This window comes from Curcuma longa, unplaced genomic scaffold (genome assembly GCF_044706935.1).
Source record: "Curcuma longa cultivar G26 ecotype Majalengka, Jawa Barat unplaced genomic scaffold, ITB_CL_G26_1.1 contig_25476, whole genome shotgun sequence".
NCBI classification, from domain to species: domain Eukaryota; kingdom Viridiplantae; phylum Streptophyta; class Magnoliopsida; order Zingiberales; family Zingiberaceae; genus Curcuma; species Curcuma longa.
The window spans coordinates 22,691-42,047 of NW_027432777.1; the positions used below are offsets into that span (position 1 = coordinate 22,691).

General features: G+C 39.6%; 2 protein-coding genes, 1 long non-coding RNA gene and 1 pseudogene across 3 annotated transcripts; 3 read left to right on the top strand and 1 right to left on the bottom strand.

Moving 5' to 3' along the window:
- Window positions 1–1,205: 1,205 nt before the first annotated feature.
- On the bottom strand, window positions 1,206–9,060 carry LOC141818608 (uncharacterized). The gene is made up of 3 exons (XR_012600979.1): window positions 8,829–9,060; window positions 7,044–7,495; window positions 1,206–4,800 (listed from the first exon to the last, which is right to left on the bottom strand). It is a non-coding gene; the product is annotated as an uncharacterized LOC141818608 (long non-coding RNA).
- Window positions 9,061–9,495: 435 nt separating this feature from the next.
- Window positions 9,496–10,052, top strand: LOC141818611 (uncharacterized). The gene has a single exon (XM_074706071.1). The coding sequence runs from the start codon at window positions 9,553–9,555 to the stop codon at window positions 9,919–9,921; it is 369 nt and encodes a 122-aa protein (XP_074562172.1). The 5' UTR covers window positions 9,496–9,552; the 3' UTR covers window positions 9,922–10,052.
- Window positions 10,053–12,464: 2,412 nt separating this feature from the next.
- On the top strand, window positions 12,465–13,578 carry LOC141818609 (protein FAF-like, chloroplastic). The gene has a single exon (XM_074706069.1). The coding sequence runs from the start codon at window positions 12,520–12,522 to the stop codon at window positions 13,498–13,500; it is 981 nt and encodes a 326-aa protein (XP_074562170.1). The 5' UTR covers window positions 12,465–12,519; the 3' UTR covers window positions 13,501–13,578.
- A 726-nt stretch (window positions 13,579–14,304) lies between these two features.
- LOC141818607 (G-type lectin S-receptor-like serine/threonine-protein kinase At5g35370) lies at window positions 14,305–17,039 on the top strand (annotated as a pseudogene).
- Window positions 17,040–19,357: the final 2,318 nt, after the last annotated feature.

Here is a 19,357-nt window from a genome sequence, read left to right on the forward strand (position 1 = left end):
CCCCATATTTGAGCATCCTTTTTCATGTGAACAGAAATCTTGACGTAAAGGGCTTATTGGATCCTTTCTTCTTTGATTCATTGGACATTGTAAAATAATTTGTTGATCAGCATAAATAGGAGCAGAAAATGGAGTCGAAAACTTATAGCGCGAAGTAGTCAATTAATCAAATACATTAGAGATGGTGCTAGGTAAAATTTATATCATGTTACAGTAGGGAGACACAATTATTATTATTTACTCTTCTGAATATTAGAGAATCCCCTTGGAGTATAGGAAATCCGGAAACAGGCCTCCGATCATTTATGTTTTGGCAGCCCATTTAGCATCATTGAATGCAATATTAGCAAGAGTGAAGGAAATTGAATATTACAATTGATACCATAATAAATATTTCTATTACTATAGTGTATAATGATAAGGGGGATCGGACAACATGAACTTGCTGTGTTTTTCTGTTTTAGTAAAGCTTGTTATAACTTAAAATTCTCTCTTATTTTCTCAGTTTAAAAGAAATTGATATGTCTCCTCTTTTCTTTCACGTGGAAAAGAAATTAATCTCTTAACTCTTACACCACTGATGATCTTATAGATTTTTGAAAATCGTCCCCTTCAATTTTATTGAGGACAAGGAGATTTGATGTGCCGATTCAAGTAATAGTGTCTCTGTCGATCTATTTCTAATCGACAGAGCATTATCAATTTTTCTCATATAATTTGGCGATGATACGGCCTTTGGGTGTCTTTTGCGACGTGACTAATGCAACTAATCCATTAACTCAAGCATTTTCTCTTCTTCTTCAGTAAAAAAGTAAAATCTATCACTCCAACGGCTCTACACGATCGATCTTACAATCATCTATAAGGAGATAAATTGAAAAACTATAGTTGGTCATAACAAAGGAGAGCATTATCTCAACTTCGTCGAGATTTGATCCTTGTCTACTTCAACAACTCTACTCTGTCACAACCAACTCAACTATATCCCGGAGATAACTCAAGCACTTTCTTACCTCTATGAGAAGAACTATTCTCGGTGGATAATAAACATGAACGAGTTGATTACATCAACCAGTTTAAATTATTTAATATTCAATTGAAGCAGTTCCCGAATTCACAATAACATTTTTGTTGATAAATGGCTTCTAACGTAACTTCCTTTGAGTGAATGAAGTTGTCAATTTAACATTTTTGACATTGTCATATCTTATGGTTGAATTGATGAGCATTACAAGCTATCTTACTACAAAAATTAAAGAACAATTGTGTATGCGACGACGAGCTCTAGCTGTTTGTCGTTATAGCTTCCAGCCATCGTCATCTTGCGTTAAATGCCCCATCATCGGAACTGCTGAGCCGTCACTACAATTTCCGAGCATCGCCGCCATTGCTATGGCCACCATCACTACCTCGAGTGAAGTAGGAGATGAACTCAATCTAATGTGATAGGGAAGTTGACTAGTTTGTAGCTCAACAGAAGCATAAATGAGATGCAGTTATTCCCAAAATTAAAAGATTAAATGCATGTGTCTGTTTGCCTTTGGAAAATGACTTCCAGAATTGAATAGGAAACAAAGGAGCACAAACTCTATGAATGCTGGTTTCATTTCTCATCAATACTGCAAATAATTACTTATAAATGAACAGTTGTAGCTTTATGAAACAATTTATGGCAAATTCAGTATTTATATACACACTGTAGAGAAGTAAGTGACTGTAATGGGAGTGTTGAAACATCAAACTAGATCAAGTGAATCATATTCTCAACCAATTTGTTCATTTTTTAAGAAGAATTAATGAGTGACTAAGGTAGCATATCCTGCTGAATGAAGCAGAAAAATCAAGCACTGGAGATATAAAATCAATGGGGTAGAGTAATGGAAAATAGTGACCAGCCGAGGTTTTTGGTGCACAAAATTTATGGTCTCCACCACCCTTTAGTACTTGTAGTTATACGTCTCTCCAGAAAATAACTGCATGGTAAAGTTTAAACATTAAAACATAAATGCATGGGTCTTGTGCTGTAACTCAAAATTATTTCGAGTGCATATGCAGTACAATGGTTGGCAGTGAAGTTTGTCTCTTTTTTTTTTTTTTCATACTTGCACCAGATCTTTGGACAATGGCATCTGTTGTTTAGCATTGGATTATTCAACATATATGTGAAATCCTTTGACTTGTGTATGCTAAGAATAGTTTGGATATTTGAATTTAAAAATTCTACAGTTTTGTCTCTAGGAATTATTTGTAATTTTTTTTGGGTACCTATCTATGCTTCAATAGAAATTAAAGAGGCACTCACAAAAACAACCGAAGATATTTAATGTTCTTTAATTCCCTTTAACAGCATTAATTCTCCTGACAATCATTGATTAGCAAAATTAATTAATTCCCCTCCATTTGACAAATGCAACTTGTAGTTGTCGGATTCTCAAGGTCTGTTTCAGTACTTAGAAGCCTACATGTGTGTAATTAGAATCTTCTATGTTTAGAAAATCACATGATGGAGAGACTTCGGAGACATTAAAATGCACAAAACAAACAAATTGCAGTGTGTATTAACTCTAGCTTTCTTGATTTTAAGTGCTAGATCATTCTACCTTTGCTAGGAATAGTATGAGAGAATGAAGTTAGATTTTGTGGTGGTGAAGTTAGATTTTGTTTACTCGGACAAGATTACTCATGCTACACCTCAAAATTTTTTTTACTTCATATCATTTTCAAATTACAAATTAGACTGTTTGCCGAGTTGAAGAATCATCTACTTTAACATTCTCAAACTAGCAAACTTCTGTGAAGATGAAGCGTTGCAGGTGTTTTTGGTGGTCACCAATCTAATCAAATGCATGCTCTTGCTGTGCCAAGAAGGAATATGGCATCATAACCTAACTAGTGTCTTCTGTAATGTTTTGAGGTACAAACCATATTGTGCCATTTGAAAATTAGTGTAAAAGTATAATAGTTAGAAACTTGAGCATGTCTAAGCTACAAACAAATGTTACATCATCATCATTGGAAGGGTGTGGAAGTGGCCTATTGAACTCAATGATGCTCATCGTTAAATACAAGCCCAGAATGACAATTGAGGTGTAAATCCTAGTCGATTTGTAGAATAAGTCGATTATACCTGTAAAACTAGCAGCCAATTGACGGAACAATAGTAAAAGAATATCAAACATACAGATCCAGTCATCCGGTCGAATGACATTTGATTACGAATTGAACCATAGATAGCAAACAAATGGGCACATGTTCAACCAACAAATCCTGGATACTACATGTTAATGGGTTATTCAAAGCCTCATCAGGAATTGTGGTTTTAGTTATAATGAACCGATGAGGCTTGGAATCTAAGATCCAACTTCTCTATCATTAATATAGAAGTCATGTTAAGCATAGATACGAGCATGAGTATCTCAGTATGGAGATCATTGTTGACAATCTGATTCAGCTCATAAATTCTCAACTGTTCGAAATGAAATTATTTGACGATTAAATATCATGGAGACTCACTAATGAGGTGAACAATGTTCGCACCGTTTTTTAGTTGTCCAATTAAACCAAATTCATTACACTCTCATTTAATTGTCTCCCCTCCCTTCTTTCCAATAACTAATGAGTCATTATTATCCTTGCATTTAAGACAATATGTCACATGATAAACAAAACCAGGTTGTGAATCATCTCATACTTCCTTGTATCATTAACTCTCTTTAAATATCGTATAAATTTTAGACAAATGCATGAACTGGCTGATAGGTTTGATTTGAATAAATGAAGACAATTAAAGCACCTTCACATAAGTCTCACAAGTTTCATTTTGTGTATGTAGAATATTGTAGTAGGAATCTCGTGCAGAATAATCGATAACTACGCAATATGGTATTTAATGATCAGACAAATAGAGGAAGACAATCATTATAGTGATGTAGAAAAATCATGAGGAATAAATCAAAGTTGTGAAATATGGGGTGGTTGAAATAGTATTATTTCCAGCCTTAAATACGACTTTAAAGCGACGAAATAAAAAAGATTGAAGACAGAATTAATGAAGATCTATCAAAATGGAAGGGAATCAAAAGTTGTTAAGTGCAAAGCTTTCCATTGTTTCAGTTTGGCCAACAAATATTCAAGAACTTATGCAGTATCAACAATAAATTTATGTGAAACATTGTGCTACAAAAACTAAATACTTCCAAAAGGATCACGCATTGATGTTTTCACCTTTTTATTGTCCATCATATTGTTCACTAGAATACTTCCTTTTGGCATTTCTCAATAAAATAAGCAAAATACTATCGCTAACCATTGTTCTTGCTGTGAATGGTTCGTTTAGTTCTCTGTCTCAATTTATTAATGCATAATTACTAAAAACATGCTCAAGAAATAATGTTATTAATATCTCAACTCCAAAAAATATCTATTTACTTTATTTGTAGTAGCGATTTTTCTTCAGTTATAGTTATGGCACGCAACAATATAATTGTACCATGGTACTAGCTTTATTGTCACCATGCCTACAATTCATTTTGCAGAGAAAATAGCATTGAAAAAGAATTAATTTCTTGATGACATTTTCAGGATGTGAAATAAGGGAGGTTTTCCAGTTATATCTAGGTTTCAGCTTGAACTCAGTCAAATATGTTGAAACAGCATAAAATTGTGAATGATCTTGAGATGCAAAATTTATTGGTTAAACAGATGAATTGGCCATACCTTTGCATTAAATACTCAGGATACAAACGAGGCTTACAAATAGATCTAGTGTCACCAAAGCTGTTTGAAATGTAAGCTTTTTAACTGAATCAAGAAAGAATAGGAGTTAGAGAAGTTTCCACATCCAAGAAACATGTCTGCACTATCCCAAGTGCCACTGCTATTACCAACTAAGAGAAGCTTTGAAAGGCTGTTTTTTGATCCGAATTAATACACTACAGATAGGCTACTCACATTTTATGAATCTATAGATGTGATGCAAATAGCAAAACTACACGAAAACCAAACATGCCAAGCATCAAGAAGAACGACAACAGATGCAAGCCATACAGCCAAAGAAGGATGTCTGCATGAATCCAGACATGTCTGCACGAGCATAGTAGTAGTACAAGCAGTAAGTGGAAACAAATAGAACAGTTGATTCTCCACATTAGATCCTGCACACAGGTCTGCAGCGTGGACTATAAGGAGAGCTTCTATCCAGTGGCTAAAATTGCTTCAGTTCTCCTCTTCCTTACATTAACAGTTGTATCCAGTGGTTGCTACATCAACTATATATCTAGAATGTTTTCTGGAGGAGGGTGTACATAGAGTATCCTCCTGGGTTTGTTGCTAAAGAGAAGTTTGGCCATATACAAACTGAAAAATCTTTGTAGGGGCTGAGACAATCGCCTAGAGCATGGCTTGACAAATTTAGTTATGCACTTCCCCAATTTGGTACGATCAGGAGCATATTAGATCATTCAGTGTTTTATCTTCCAATCTGAAGATTGTATTCTTCTTATTGTTTAGGTTCATGACATTATTGCTATTGATGATGCTGTAGGAATCATAAGGTTGAATGTATATCTTTATCAAAACATCCGAAACAAGGACTTAGGCAATCTAAAGTACTTCCTTAGCACTCGCTCAAAAGGAGAGACATTTATATCTTATAAAGGAAGCATGTGCTTGATATGTTTAAAAAAAGTCGGTAGTTAGGAGTTAGATTGGTTGACATTTCAATGGCTCTTACCATCAGAATAATGCTATGATAGGGGAATTACTATCTAAGCTAATGCAATGCAAGATGTTAGTTAGGAAGTTTGAATAATCTCACTGTTACCCAATTTGTTCTCATTTTTTGAGTGTAATCAAAAAATTTCTTAAGACTTTATATCATAACCATTGGGAAGTAGTTGTAATGCAATCTACAATATCTCAAAAGTGATAAGGATTTAGTATTTTGCCTCTCAACTACACTAAACAATGGAAAGGTTTCAGATGTAACTAATCCTACCTAGGAAAGTAGAAAAGAACAAATCAAAATCATCAGACAACAATATTAAAGAATTCTCAAAACACACCCATATGCACAAACTAACCATGTAAAAGGAACAAAAACAAACTTGAAAAAAAAAAATCAATGCTTAATAACTATTAACACGTTCATGAGATTTGACAACCCGTGAGTCTGTGACTTACAGTAAAAAAAATGGCAACTAGAAGTTACTTGAGCATCTTAGCATCTAGGTGGCTTTAAAATGAAGAAGTGGAGATAGGCATATAAGTACTTTGAGCAAAAATGCTTAATGATGTTTAAAGTGGAAATACTAAAAACTGTATGCAACTTTATCTGCATTTCTTATAAAGAACATGCAAAATTATACATCATGAAATACAAGTAAATATAAATGAGTATTTATAAATAATAGCAAACATATGCTACAACCATGAAAAAAATGTCCAACTTTCAAATCAACTTGTCTAATAAATGATACTACAATAGTGGAGGCTGTGTTCTGTAAGATCCATCAATCAAATCATGCCTACTACCAAACCTGTAGTTCTTGGTATTGATAAGCATATAGGATTAATGTATTCCGTTCATATGGGCATCTATGATCATCAGACACCTATTACATGATGAACATGTTCGCCCTAAGAAATAATCAGCTTAACTACTGAACCAAACATAACATTGAATAAAGTAGAATTATTTAGAGATATTGATATGGCACATTCCATAAAATAAACACACCCAAACTTGGTTAAACAAACCAACTTAAAGTATTGCCATTCTTGGTAAAACCAAATCCCCCATGTGTTCATAGATAGACACTGACACTCAACTGAGCAGATATAATGAATTACCTCTAGCAAACAAAGTCAAGACAAAATAAGGAGTAAATAACTTTAACTCAATTATATAGTTTGGTATTAAATATTGTGTTTACTAGCAGATATCTTAAACATGTTAAAGTACTGCTTTGTCATTGATTCACCATCATGAATAGACTATAGAACTAAGAGGCATAGCAATTATGAGTTAGGAGCTTGGTACTCACGTTACAAAATCATTCTTCAGCATTTGCATTAGAATTGTTGCAATAAACCCAGTCACTAGAAGAATAGTAACACATGAGTCTATGATGAACCAATGACTCTCCAGACAATAAGGCTGTGAAGAGGTTGTGAGTACTTCTCCATCCTCTTTTCAAATGTTGTTTTTGTCTCCTTCCACTAAGCATTGTGGGTACATTCAATGTGAACAATGATCTCAATCACCTGATCCTCATTATATGTTACATCACAATGAATAACTTGGTAAAGGTAATATTTGTTGTTCCCAGATCCTTGGAAACAACATTCCAAAACTTAGCCACATCTGATATCGGCTTCTTCTTGCAAAGTAACTTTGAATCAAATCTTCTCAGAAATCAAGCTTGTAGGGGACATCTACAAGACAATCTCCATTCAAATTTTCATTAAGTGACACCCTTTTTCTCTTTTAAAAGCCCTGTGGTCAATGTTAATGCGTTAATTAGTAAACATTTTGAGAAGAAAAAAATATAGCCATAAAAAAACAAAACAAAAAACCAATCTGAAGAGCAAAAGGGTAAATCAAAGTAGCTATAGGTTTCATTGTAAGAAATCAACAAAGAAAGTAAGCATAAAACATATCATCCTTAATTCAAGAATTAAACTCTTGCTACAGAGATGTAGGTATGAGAACAAGCTACTGAATTTCAATTTGACACTTCATCTCCAACGATAGTGTTACTGGTAATAAACAATGTTGTAAAAAGTGGTCTAGCCGGTTGCTAGACAAAAATGGAAGGGAATCGCTTCACTTAGTCATTTAACCAATCCCCTTTAGACATTCAAAAAATGCAGTCTGCTTAAGCAGTCCAGCAGCCCAGGCAAATTAGGCAATACAGGCGAGCAATCCAAGTTCATTAAAAAAATAATTTATTTAACTAATTAGTTCACTTGAATAAAACTCTAATCACCCAACACCCCCCAATCCCTCCTTCACTTTCTTATATGTGTATCTATTTGTATATTGTGTTTCTTACCACAATGTGAAATATGATGTGTGTTTTTTTAATGATAATTTGTGTTTATTTATCATCGCTTATTTACTTATGATTGTAAATTTATTTTGATTGATTAATACACTTTGCTAGTGATACTATGCATAATATATTTGTTGTATACCATATATCCCGTAAGCATTGTCATCACAATGCACATTGAATCCATGCCCTCACTATATCTACAATAACAAATGTGAACAACATTAATTCAATGTCAGTTTTGTTTTACTTTTTTATATTTTATTTTAATATTATTTTAATGATGATCGTCTATGCTCCTATCTACTGTCTAGGCACTATGTAATGTGCCGACCGTCTACTTATATTTAAAATGTATGCATGACTTCAAAAAAAATTATTTTCATGTCAATAATCAAGAATACCTGAATTAAACGGATACAAAATCAACCAGAGTCAAAATTTTAGAGATCGTCATAAATTTTAAAAAAAAACAAACCAGCAGCACTAAGTATTGCTCAAGAAAAGTGTTGCAACACCCAATCATACCATTTCACCCTAAGAAACTTAATTATTTAGACCAGACCTTGCAAAACACATTTTTCAGAGAAAAAACAAGAAGCACATCTTGCACTATACATAGTTTTCGAGCCAAAGAAGAAATCAAGAAAGGTCGTTCTCTAGCGGCCTCGATCTTCCGGAAACAGATGGAAGCAACAACCTCAACGTAACCAATGGATCGAACAGATCAATGTCGCATTAGACATCTCATCTAGGGTTACGGAAAGGGCCGACATTGTTGGCGTAGAGGGGAACAGGGCCCCTCTTCTCGTAGCGGTGGTAGGAACCGTCCGATGCGATTCCAACGATGCCTAAGAAGAGAATTAGCACCCTCACAGGTGACGCTGCCAGATCCATCGATTCCCTTCCCATGCTTCTGCATCTCCCTGATTGCAAAAGAAAAAGGCAGCGCTTGGCCTCTCGCTGATGAATGAGGAGCACGCACGCAGACTTGCGGGCCTTGGCGTCGACCCCTCGATATTTTAGACTTAAATGTAACCTCCTATAATTTTTATGCTTTAATAAGTAATTATTATTATTATCGATAATTTAAGCGAACTCTGGATTTCATCAATTAATTGGTAAAGATGAGATTATTTTTTTAATTTAGGTATCTAATTTTAAATTCAAAGTGGATGATATTTTTTTTATTCAAACTATATATATATATTCTCAGCATCATATTAATTTCTTTTTTTTGTCTTTTTCTTTTTTTCTTATCACAAACTTATCCCTCTAATTCTGTCCCATGTAGCGAGAGGATAACCTTATCCATGTTTCCCTCAATCAGAACATTCCACGTAGGATCCACACGCTGACCTGGCAAACGGAAACTAATCCGAACCAATTCTGCTATCGATATATCGTCTTTCTCCTCTCCACCCTTCGATTAAACAGCAAGCAAGCGCCACCCAATTAAAAACCGCCACCTTTGCCTCGCCCGATTTGCCTCTCCTCCATGGCATTGGCTTCCGCTGTCACCATGTCGAAGCCAGCGGTCGCCTTCAGCCGACCCTTCGCCGGCCCAGAAACCTTCTTTCGGCCACTCATGTTGCCTGCTCCCACGGCGGCGGGGCGGCGGCCCGGCGCCCAGCTCAAGGTCCGGGCACTATCATCTTCGGAGAAGGAAAAGGCCCTGGGCGGGCTGGCAGCGGCCGCAATGGTGGCCGCGCTAGTGATCCCGGACGTGGCAGAGGCGGCGCAGCCAGGGATTTCGCCGTCGCTGAAGAACTTCCTCCTTAGCATCGTCGCCGGCGGGGTGGTGATCAGCGTGATCGGAGGGGCCGTCGTCGCCGTCTCCAACTTCGACCCTGTGAAGCGGAGCTGAGTTGTAGTAGATGAAGCAGCTTAGCGTCCAAATCCAACCATTCATGTATAACTACCACCACCTTTTTTATGTACTCTCAGAAATCTGGTGAATTGAACATATATGATGAAGAAGAGCTCTTGATGTGGAAATTTGTTGAATTGTACTTCATTGGTTTTGTCAATTCTTTGTTCTTAAAAACTGGGCAATGGGTTTTACCACCATTTCTATTAATTGCTCTAAAATTATACTCTTGCTAATCTACAGTTGGATCAACCTTTTCTTTACCAAACTTCTAACATGGATTCGATCAAAATAGCACTATACTGACAAAAAAACAGGAAACAAATTTGACTTTTAAAATCTTTACTCTGTTCAATGTGACTTTTAATAAAGCTTGCTGATCTACGTCCCTTGTGACCCAGGTTAAAATAAAATGACTGACAGAGCCGTAACTGCGAGGAGCTTCGGTCACTGACTTCAAATCTATAGTTTCGAGTACTCCAGCGTACTTCATTTGACCTAATAAGACTCAATTCCCAGAGCGTATATAATTGATAATAGATTCATTAATTCACTCATTTAAAGTCACTTAGCATAGCAATCAAACTCTCGGATTAATCTTCTTGTGCCAAAGAAGTACGTGGAAGCACCATCGGTCGCAAAGTTTCTTTCTAGGAGAAACAATTCATGCGATATCTTTCGCGCATTAGAGATTTCATGGCATTCTATTACAAAAACTTGTTGTATACGATTCGACTTTTGTTCGACGGGAAAAAATAGAAAATAAAGTCGCTAATGGACTATGTAGTATCATCTAATTGTTTGTTTGTCCTCGACGTGACTCATTGTGCCCTTCAATTTGGAAGTCATGCGAGCGTAGTGCAGTGTGCACTGCTCTGTTTGTCACCTTCATTACCAAAAACAAAAAAGGTTGTAATTCAGTGCGTACACACGAGGCTTAGGCTTAGGCTTAGGTCAGGGGACATCAAAACTACGCCTGGAGAATAAAGGAAAATGTACACCTAAAAAGATCTAGCCAGGAATCTTTAGCTTGGTTAAACAAATAGATTAGTTCATTAGTTTAATAGAGCGACGAACGTCGCTAGCAAGGATCATGGCTCAAGAATTCATCAAAAGGAACGCATCTGGAAAAGCAAAGCTACCGTGGAATTGAATGCTGGTATTCCTCATCGCCGTTGTTCTCCAAAGGTCTAAACCATTGGGTTCCTGTCTCTGGCTTTGTGCTGAAAAAGTATTCTTGATGGTGTACTGCAGAATCTTAAATGGAAATATTCTGTTACTGAAACTGCAAACTTGAACATGGAAGTGCTTGTACCAGGAGCCTCTGAATCGTTGATCCAAAAGCTAGGATGATTTTTTTAAAGCTCGCTTAAAGTCTTGTCTATGCCCTTTATTTTTGAAATATCATAATCACATAATTCATCTTTCTTCTCGAATTGCTTGGATGGACCTGCTCATTTGGATTTAAAATGTCAGTTTACACGAACAAATTCCTCAGATTTTCAGATGCAGCATTAAGCTTTATGGAACTGATCATAATGAACATTAAGGTCTTTTAGTAAGCCTTTGAAAAAATATATGTATACTTAAAATTGGGCAAAAATCAAAATATCAAATGAGCTTTTAAATTTCAAACAAAAAATCAAATAAACACTTTATCAATGATTTTATCTCAAAAATACTTCTTGATCCAGCATTGTTTAAGGTATTTAGGATGAATTTAGGATTTAGAAGTTACACAGTGTAGAAGTTATCAAATAGCTGTAATAATGTGTATAAATTACTTAGTAGTTGTTATAACATGTGTTTGGTTTAGGATTGTAACAACTATATAATAACTTCTTCAACTATTCTAAAAGTGAAGTAATTCTGATCAAGTTGATAAATAGTATTTTGATATAATATTGTTCAGAAACTCTAACTTCTAAACACATTATAGCAGTAGTTACTGAATAACTTCTACACGTTATAATAGTTACTGAACAGTTTTTACATGGTGTAAACCTTAATCCCAAACTCACCCTAACTATGTTGTAGCAACTATTGGATAATTCCTATCGGTGTAAATCCTAATCTTAAACTAACTATAAATAAGTTGTAGCAGCAACTTGATACATATTATAACAGTTACATAGTAATTTTTATACGATTTAAATTAAATCTTAAATTTATCATAAATACATTGTATCAACTACCGTATAACTTCTATACATTATAGTAACTACTCAGTAATTTTATACAATGTAGTAGCTACTGAGTATTACAATAGTACTGAATTAAAAAATATTTTCTAAGATAAAATTATTAAAGAGAGTACATTTAACTTTAATTAAAAATGAGAAATTCAGACGATTTTACAAAGATGGGCGCCCATTTGATTCGCAAAAGAAACTTTACAAAGTAATCGAGTGTAAGCAAGTCAAATAATGAATTGATGATGGTGGAGCACAGAGTAGAGAGCATCCGGAGAATCTCCTTTGTTCTCTCTTATAAATACCACCATTGTCCCTCTATTTCTAGTCAACTTTGGTCTCCTCCTAGTGATCGATCAAGGAGCAGAAGAATTAAGTGCATTCTTAGCATTCGTGAATTACGATGTCGGTAGATGTACTTCAATCTCCATTCCAGATCGAGAAGCACGGATGGCTGGCTCGGGAGGAGCAGCAATGTCATGCTCCGCTGGAGATGGTCGCCGCGGAAGATAACAAGCTCAGACCCGATGATCAATTAGACATATGGAGCCATATTCAAGCTGAGAAGGTAACCGAGCCACCGCCAGTGGCGCCTTACCTTCATCCTCTGGTTCGACGTCTCTCCTTGAGCTCGATGAGCCTCCAGATTTGCACGGAGAGACTTGGGTCGGAGACCGGCTCCGACGACTTCACCTCACTCCCTGACGTCGTTGAAACAGAGCATGCGGAAAAGCAGAGCGTTGAGTTCGTGCACGAGGAGAACATCGTGGTTGTCGACGACGCAGAGGAGCGCTATGGCAAAGCGAAGGAGACGGTGCTGGTGAACTACCATTGCTCCATCGGCCGGAGGACGCCGGCTCGCTGTTTTCCGCCGCCGCTTCGGCCCTGCTTCAAAATGCGGCCCCACCGCCGCGACGGTCGCCTGGTGATAGAGACTGTGCGGTCGCCGTCGAGGAAGTACCTCCACGCCCGCCGCGAGAACGGGCGCCTAATCTTATGCTTCGTGGAGCCTGCATCCGATGCTATGGCATTTCAGCAAGCAGAAGAGAGACGTCAGTTCGAGGAAGACATTATGGAAGAAAACGAAGCGGATGAGAAGGAAGAGGAGGGAGCGGAGGCGACAGTGAGCACCCAACCCCGGCAACAGGGCTGTGGCCCGGCGAGCTGCGGCGAAAGCGTTACAACAGCAGCGACTGGAGCGACTACGGCGGTGGCGACGCTGGGACTTGGAGGGAAGACGGAGCAGAACAACGAATGGGAGAAGGAGAGGAAATTGTCGTTGACATCGAAGCGGCTCGATCTGGAGGAGATGCTGCGGAGGTGCAGCGAACTGAGGGGGACAGCATGGTTCATTTGTGATACTTGCATTGCAACTTCCTATTAATCCACCGCGTTTGTTTGTTTGTTTGTATTCCTATCCAATTATCTCTCGAATTATCGAGAGCTGTTTTGCATACGAAATTATTGTGTTGCGTTGATTATAAATACTCATGAATCATATATATGACTGTGCCCTTTCACGTTTGCCATGATTATGTTTATGATTATAAATACTCATGAATTATCTTTCTAAAAGGAACCTAGCGATGCTTAATTTGTGATACGTTGTAATATGATCAACTTATGAATTGCTAGTCTCCTCGTCTTAAAGGGCTACAAGTCAATTTTGATGTGCAAAATATGTTTATGCTTCGTGAATAAAAACAAAGCCACATCAACCTGCTCATCTGTCGTTTGGACAATTGTGCATGTCTGTGGTCAAAAATGGCAGCAGCAAGCAAGGGCATTTTCTTTATGTGAATAAGCAAGAAAAAGTCTGAGGTACAGGAAGAGAATATATATGCAATCTTAACATTGCCCAACAGAGTGAGGTGCTTATCAGTGCTTCTCATTTACTCTATTCCTCCTTGTCTCCTTGTTTTCATGGTTTACACCATCTTCAAAGTCTGAAAATTAAACACCTAATTTTGTTTAGATTAATGTAAATTGTCTGAGAACTCAAAATTGCAGAGTTTTGTGTGATCAGAGACAGTGATGGGACGACGAATGCGTTCTTCACTAGCGTTCGATAGATAGGAAATCAGATCGATGAGGTCATGAATAAATTGAACGTCGACCATTTCCATTAACTTATATTTTAAATCAATGTAATACGATGCTATCTTTAAGTGTGTAAGAGTATCTCTTCATGGCTTCTTTGTCGCCTCCCACTCTCCGATTCCTCTCCTTCCTCTTCCTTCTTCCCCTTGTTTTAAACTCGCCCGCCACATACGTCGCCACCGAGTTCCTCTACCCCAATTTCTCTGCTAGTTACTTCGACTTCGTCGACAATTCCGGTGTCTTCCTCTCGTCCTCCGCCTTCTCCGTCGCCTTCCACAACCCTGGCGGCCAAGATTTCCGATGCTATGTCGTCGTCCTCCACGCTCGCTCCGGCGCCGCCGTCTGGACCGCTAACCCTGCGGCTCCCGTGCCCCCATCTGCCATTCTTTCCCTCACGGTGTCCGGCCTCGCCCTCTCCTTCGCCAACGGTTCGCCCGCCTGGTCGACCCCGCGCCTTTCAGCAGCAGCCGCCGCCCTACAGCTGCTCCCCTCCGGAGAACTCCGTCTCCTCGACGCCGCCAACGCCTCCCTTTGGTCCTCCTTCGATAACCCGACCGATACGCTCCTTCCTAACCAGCTCCTCCCCGTCTCTTCCCTGCTCACTTCCGCCGCCGATGAAAACGACCCGGCCCCCGGTGACTACCGCCTCCTTGTCACCACCGACGACGCCGTGCTCCAGTGGGTCCCGACTTCGCAACTCTACTGGTCGATCTCCTCCGACGCACACTCCGTCAAAGATTCCAACTTGCAGGTTGCTTACCTCTCCGTCAACGCAACAGGGATTTACCTCCTCGCCGGCGACCAGAAAACTGCCGTCTTCAAGATGATCTTGCCCCCTCCGGCTTCGTCCTCCTCCAACGGGTTCCACATGGCAAAGCTGGACCATACCGGTCGGTTTCGGATAATGAGCTTCTCGCCGAACGAGTCCCCGTCGGCCGCCGTTCTCGACACCGACCTCGTGGCGCCAAGCAACAACTGCGATCTACCCAACGTATGTGGCTCGCTGGGCCTCTGCGCCCCTGGGTCAACTCCTTCATCTGCAGCTGCCCGGATTCTTTCGGCGCGTTGTCGCGTGGCGGATGCTCCCCTGTCAATAGCTCTGTTTTGGCGAACTCCTCCTCATGCACTGACGATGGCGGCGCTGGATCATCGCCGTCATTTATGAGCTTGGTGGGAAGCCGAATTGGCTACTTCGGGACTAAATTCTCCACACCTAGCATTTTCGGAGCGGACATCTCGGTTTGCCAAGATCTCTGTTCCGCCAATTGCTCCTGTCTCGGTTACTTCTACAATGCCTCGTCCAAGTCGTGTTATTTCCTTCAGCACCGAATCGGCTCCCTATCTACCGTTGAGACGGTCAACAGCGACACGACGCCCGTCGGCTACGTCAAGATATTTGGCCAGACATCACCACCTTCCTCTCCCACCCGTTTGATCATCGTCTTATTACCAGCCACCGCAACGACTCTGCTGGCGATCTCGATTGTCATCATATTCTGCTTTGCAAGGTGGAGAAGGAACAAGCTCAGGAGAAGAGACGAGACGCGGACCAAGTCAGTCTCCAGAGGGCAGAAGTGGCCGACGCTTGCCGAGTTGTCCGACGACGAGGAGGAGAAAGAGGAAGAGATTGTGATCCCCGGCCTGCCCACCCGGTACACCTACGCCGAGCTCGAAGAGGCCACCAACAATTTCCAGACGCTAATCGGCTCCGGAGGATTCGGGTGCGTTTACAAGGGTCAACTCCCGGACAAATCCCTCGTCGCCGTGAAGCGGATCAACGCCGGCAGCACACAGCAAGGGCGGCGGGAATTCTGCACCGAGATCGCTGTCATTGGCAACACCCACCACGTCAACCTCGTCCGCCTCCGCGGCTTTTGCGCGGAGAGCCGCAAGCGGCTGCTGGTCTACGAGTACATGAACCGTGGCTCCCTCGACCGCGCGCTCTTTGTCCGTAGCTCCGGCCTGGTCGTCCTCGAGTGGAAGCAACGGCTCGACGTCGCGGTTGGAGCCGCGCAAGGGCTGGCCTACCTCCACGCCGGATGCGAGCACAGGATCATCCACTGCGACGTGAAGCCGGAGAACATCCTGCTCCACGATCACAACCAGATCAAGATTGCAGACTTCGGGCTGGCCAAGCTTATGAACCCGGAGCAGTCCGGACTCTTCACCGTCATGCGGGGGACGCGCGGCTACCTCGCGCCGGAATGGCTCACCAACACCGCCATCTCCGATAAGACCGATGTGTACAGCTTCGGGATGGTGCTGCTGGAGATCGTGAGCGGGCGTAAAAATCGGGTCGACGAAAGAGACCCAGAGTTGACCGGCTCCCCGTTGCCGTACTTCCCGATGTTGGCATTGGAGATGCACAAGCGGGGTAGGTACGAGGAGTTGGCGGACCCGAGGATGGAGGGGAAGGTGAACTGGGACGAGCTGGAAAGGATCGTCAAGGTGGCTCTGTGCTGCCTGCACAAGGAGCCGGGGAGCCGGCCGAGCATGAAGGCGGTGGCGGCGATGCTGGAGGGGACGGTGCCGGTCGGCGAGCCGCGGCCGACGTCGCTGCACTATTTGAGGTTCTACGGACGCGGGACTGGGGGTTCGCACCTGAGTGGAGGGGTGTCGAGCCACGAGTGCGAGGTCATCGGCGTCACCGCTGCTGCTGTCCTACTTGTCGTCGCAGGAGTTGTCTGGGCCGAGATAGCAGAGGCTCAGGCCCACGTTTCGTATCAATACTTTTCAAAATTTGAAAAGGCCTTGTGATGCCTTGCACTTAAATATTGGGAGAATGTGTGGGTTAAACCCTGATCGTTAGTTTAAATTAGAGAAAGCCAGTTGATGCTTGACTTTGCTCTTAATTAAGAAATGATTTGATTTAATTGAGACTAATTATCATTGCCATTGTTCCAAACAGAAATCTCACCATGATGACACGGTGGTAGGAACTATTTCGGATCAAAGAGCTATGATATCGAAGTCTTCTCCTTGTTTTCTTCTTGTGACATGGCGTAGTTAATCCTATATAGAATAACAGGTGTCAAAGGACTTAGCTATCTCCAATGTCTAAGTTATCATGGAATTTCAAAAGAGTTCTCCAATGTTTAAATTGGAATTCCAAAAGAGTATAATAGAAAGATGAAATGGAATAAAAAATGAAATAAAAATAAATAATAGTAGATGATGATGCATTATGATCCTCTCTTACCTTATATAGGGAGAGAAAGCTCATGAGATATATGATATATCTCATGAAGAGAAACCTAAAGGACATCTTCTTAAAGGGTGTTGTTGATAATCGGCTTATCCTTCCATGTTGATAATCGTCATATCCTTTCGCATGCTAAGAGGTCAAAACATCAAGAGGTCATATTGACTCAACAAGTCAAGAACTTAGGAAGTCAAATCTACTCAGTCAGTCAAATCAGCTTGACCCATCAAATCACGCTGGTCAATTTGACTGGTCAGAGATTATTAACACGCCAAATGGAGTCTATATTGACTAAGTTTTGGATCATGCCCACGACTCTTGCGTTGACTAAGTCAAGGGGCGACTGCTTGGATTCTTACTTACCTCCAGCATCAGCCATAAAAACATGGTCTTTTTAGGTATCACTGTCTCAAACCAACTAAGGTTTATTTGGCCAAATTGGGGGTTGATATTGTGTTTCTTCAAACTAATTTTGACGCAACCTTAATCTTTGTTTAATTGTATTAATAAACTTTAGGGCTAGGAGGCAATATGAGCAAGTTCGATTAATAGATACTGATCTCAGGTGATTTTTGGTTGTTGACTAAGTTGTCGCTCGGAGCCTTTAGGCCCTGTTTAGGCAGATTTAAAAAGCAGGATAAATTTTTTTGAGGAACGATGAATTAATCCTCTTTTCCGTTATTTACTTGTTATTAAATAACGAACGGATGAATTCGTGAATCCATCTGCGAATTATTATTATTATTATTGACTGTTTTTCATCCTCTCAAATCGGACGGAAAGCCATCGTCCGTCCGCTATCTCCGCCCAAATAATCACAAGTGGACTCTATCTATAGCTCCAGCCTCTGAAAACAACAATAAACGAATTTTCTCAATTATTGCAAGGGGAAGAAGAAGGCTCTGAACTTTGAATAGGTCCCTTTTTCATATAGTGCAATTTACATTGATGTTTATCTGCTCAGGCGAGACGCAAACAAAAGAAGCAAATTGGGAAGTGGCTGAAATTTCAGGTTTACAATATTACAATCCTCGAAGGAGGGGCAGAAAGATGGAGTCCTGTTTGGTTCTTCTTCCTCCTGCAACCACAAACACATGGTTGCCATTAGCAGAAGACATGGGGAGTGCTGTTCTTCTCTAGATTTCTTTATTCGAAGCATTATGAAATTTGTGTGGAAAGATGTGATCTTTAGCGAGAATGAATAACAGTAATTTTATGGTTGCTCTGCACACTCTGCTGCACCGAGGCCTTGACCGCTTTTTTCTCCTCGCTTATTATATTAAAAAATTTTAAAATTATAAATTCATAAAAATAAAATAAAAATAAAAAAGATTTCCACTTATTTAAGTTGCCTATGTATCTGCTGTGAGCATAGAGGATTCAAAGTACATATAATTCTTTTACGTTTTTACCCTTCTTATCTTAAAAATTATGCATGACATTGTTAGTCACTTCGGTTTCTCGTTCTCATATTATTTGTTCTTTCAATATCAAGTTCATCGACTTCATCATTTGAAGTTTGCATTCCTTAGATTTTTTTCTGTTTTGATCCAATCGTTGAATAATGCTTGAACTTCCAACGAATCAGAAACAAAGTTGATCATCCTTCATGCAATATGTTTTCGCCAACATTGATCATCTGTTCCACAACAACTGTTGACACTGAACAAGCTAAATTTCTTTTGCGATCATACATAGGATGGGAAATATTTGAGCCTTTAGTGACCATGACCTTAGGATATCGAAATTTGCTTCGCTATTTATTTCATTAAAATCAAAAGAAGTCGTAAAATAATTTTCAAATTTTTATGTGGAACTTAAGGATTTTCATGGACGTTTCATCCGTTTTTTAATAAAAATTGTGATTTTATAAGTTTTAAATTATTACTACTAGTATTTTATATTTCAAAAATATTAATTTGTATTTTATATTTTATAT

Coding starts and splice junctions, on each gene's coding strand:
- LOC141818611 (XM_074706071.1), top strand. CDS start 9,553: ATGGCATTGGCTTCCGCTGTCACCATGTCGAAGCCAGCGGTCGCCTTC.
- LOC141818609 (XM_074706069.1), top strand. CDS start 12,520: ATGTCGGTAGATGTACTTCAATCTCCATTCCAGATCGAGAAGCACGGA.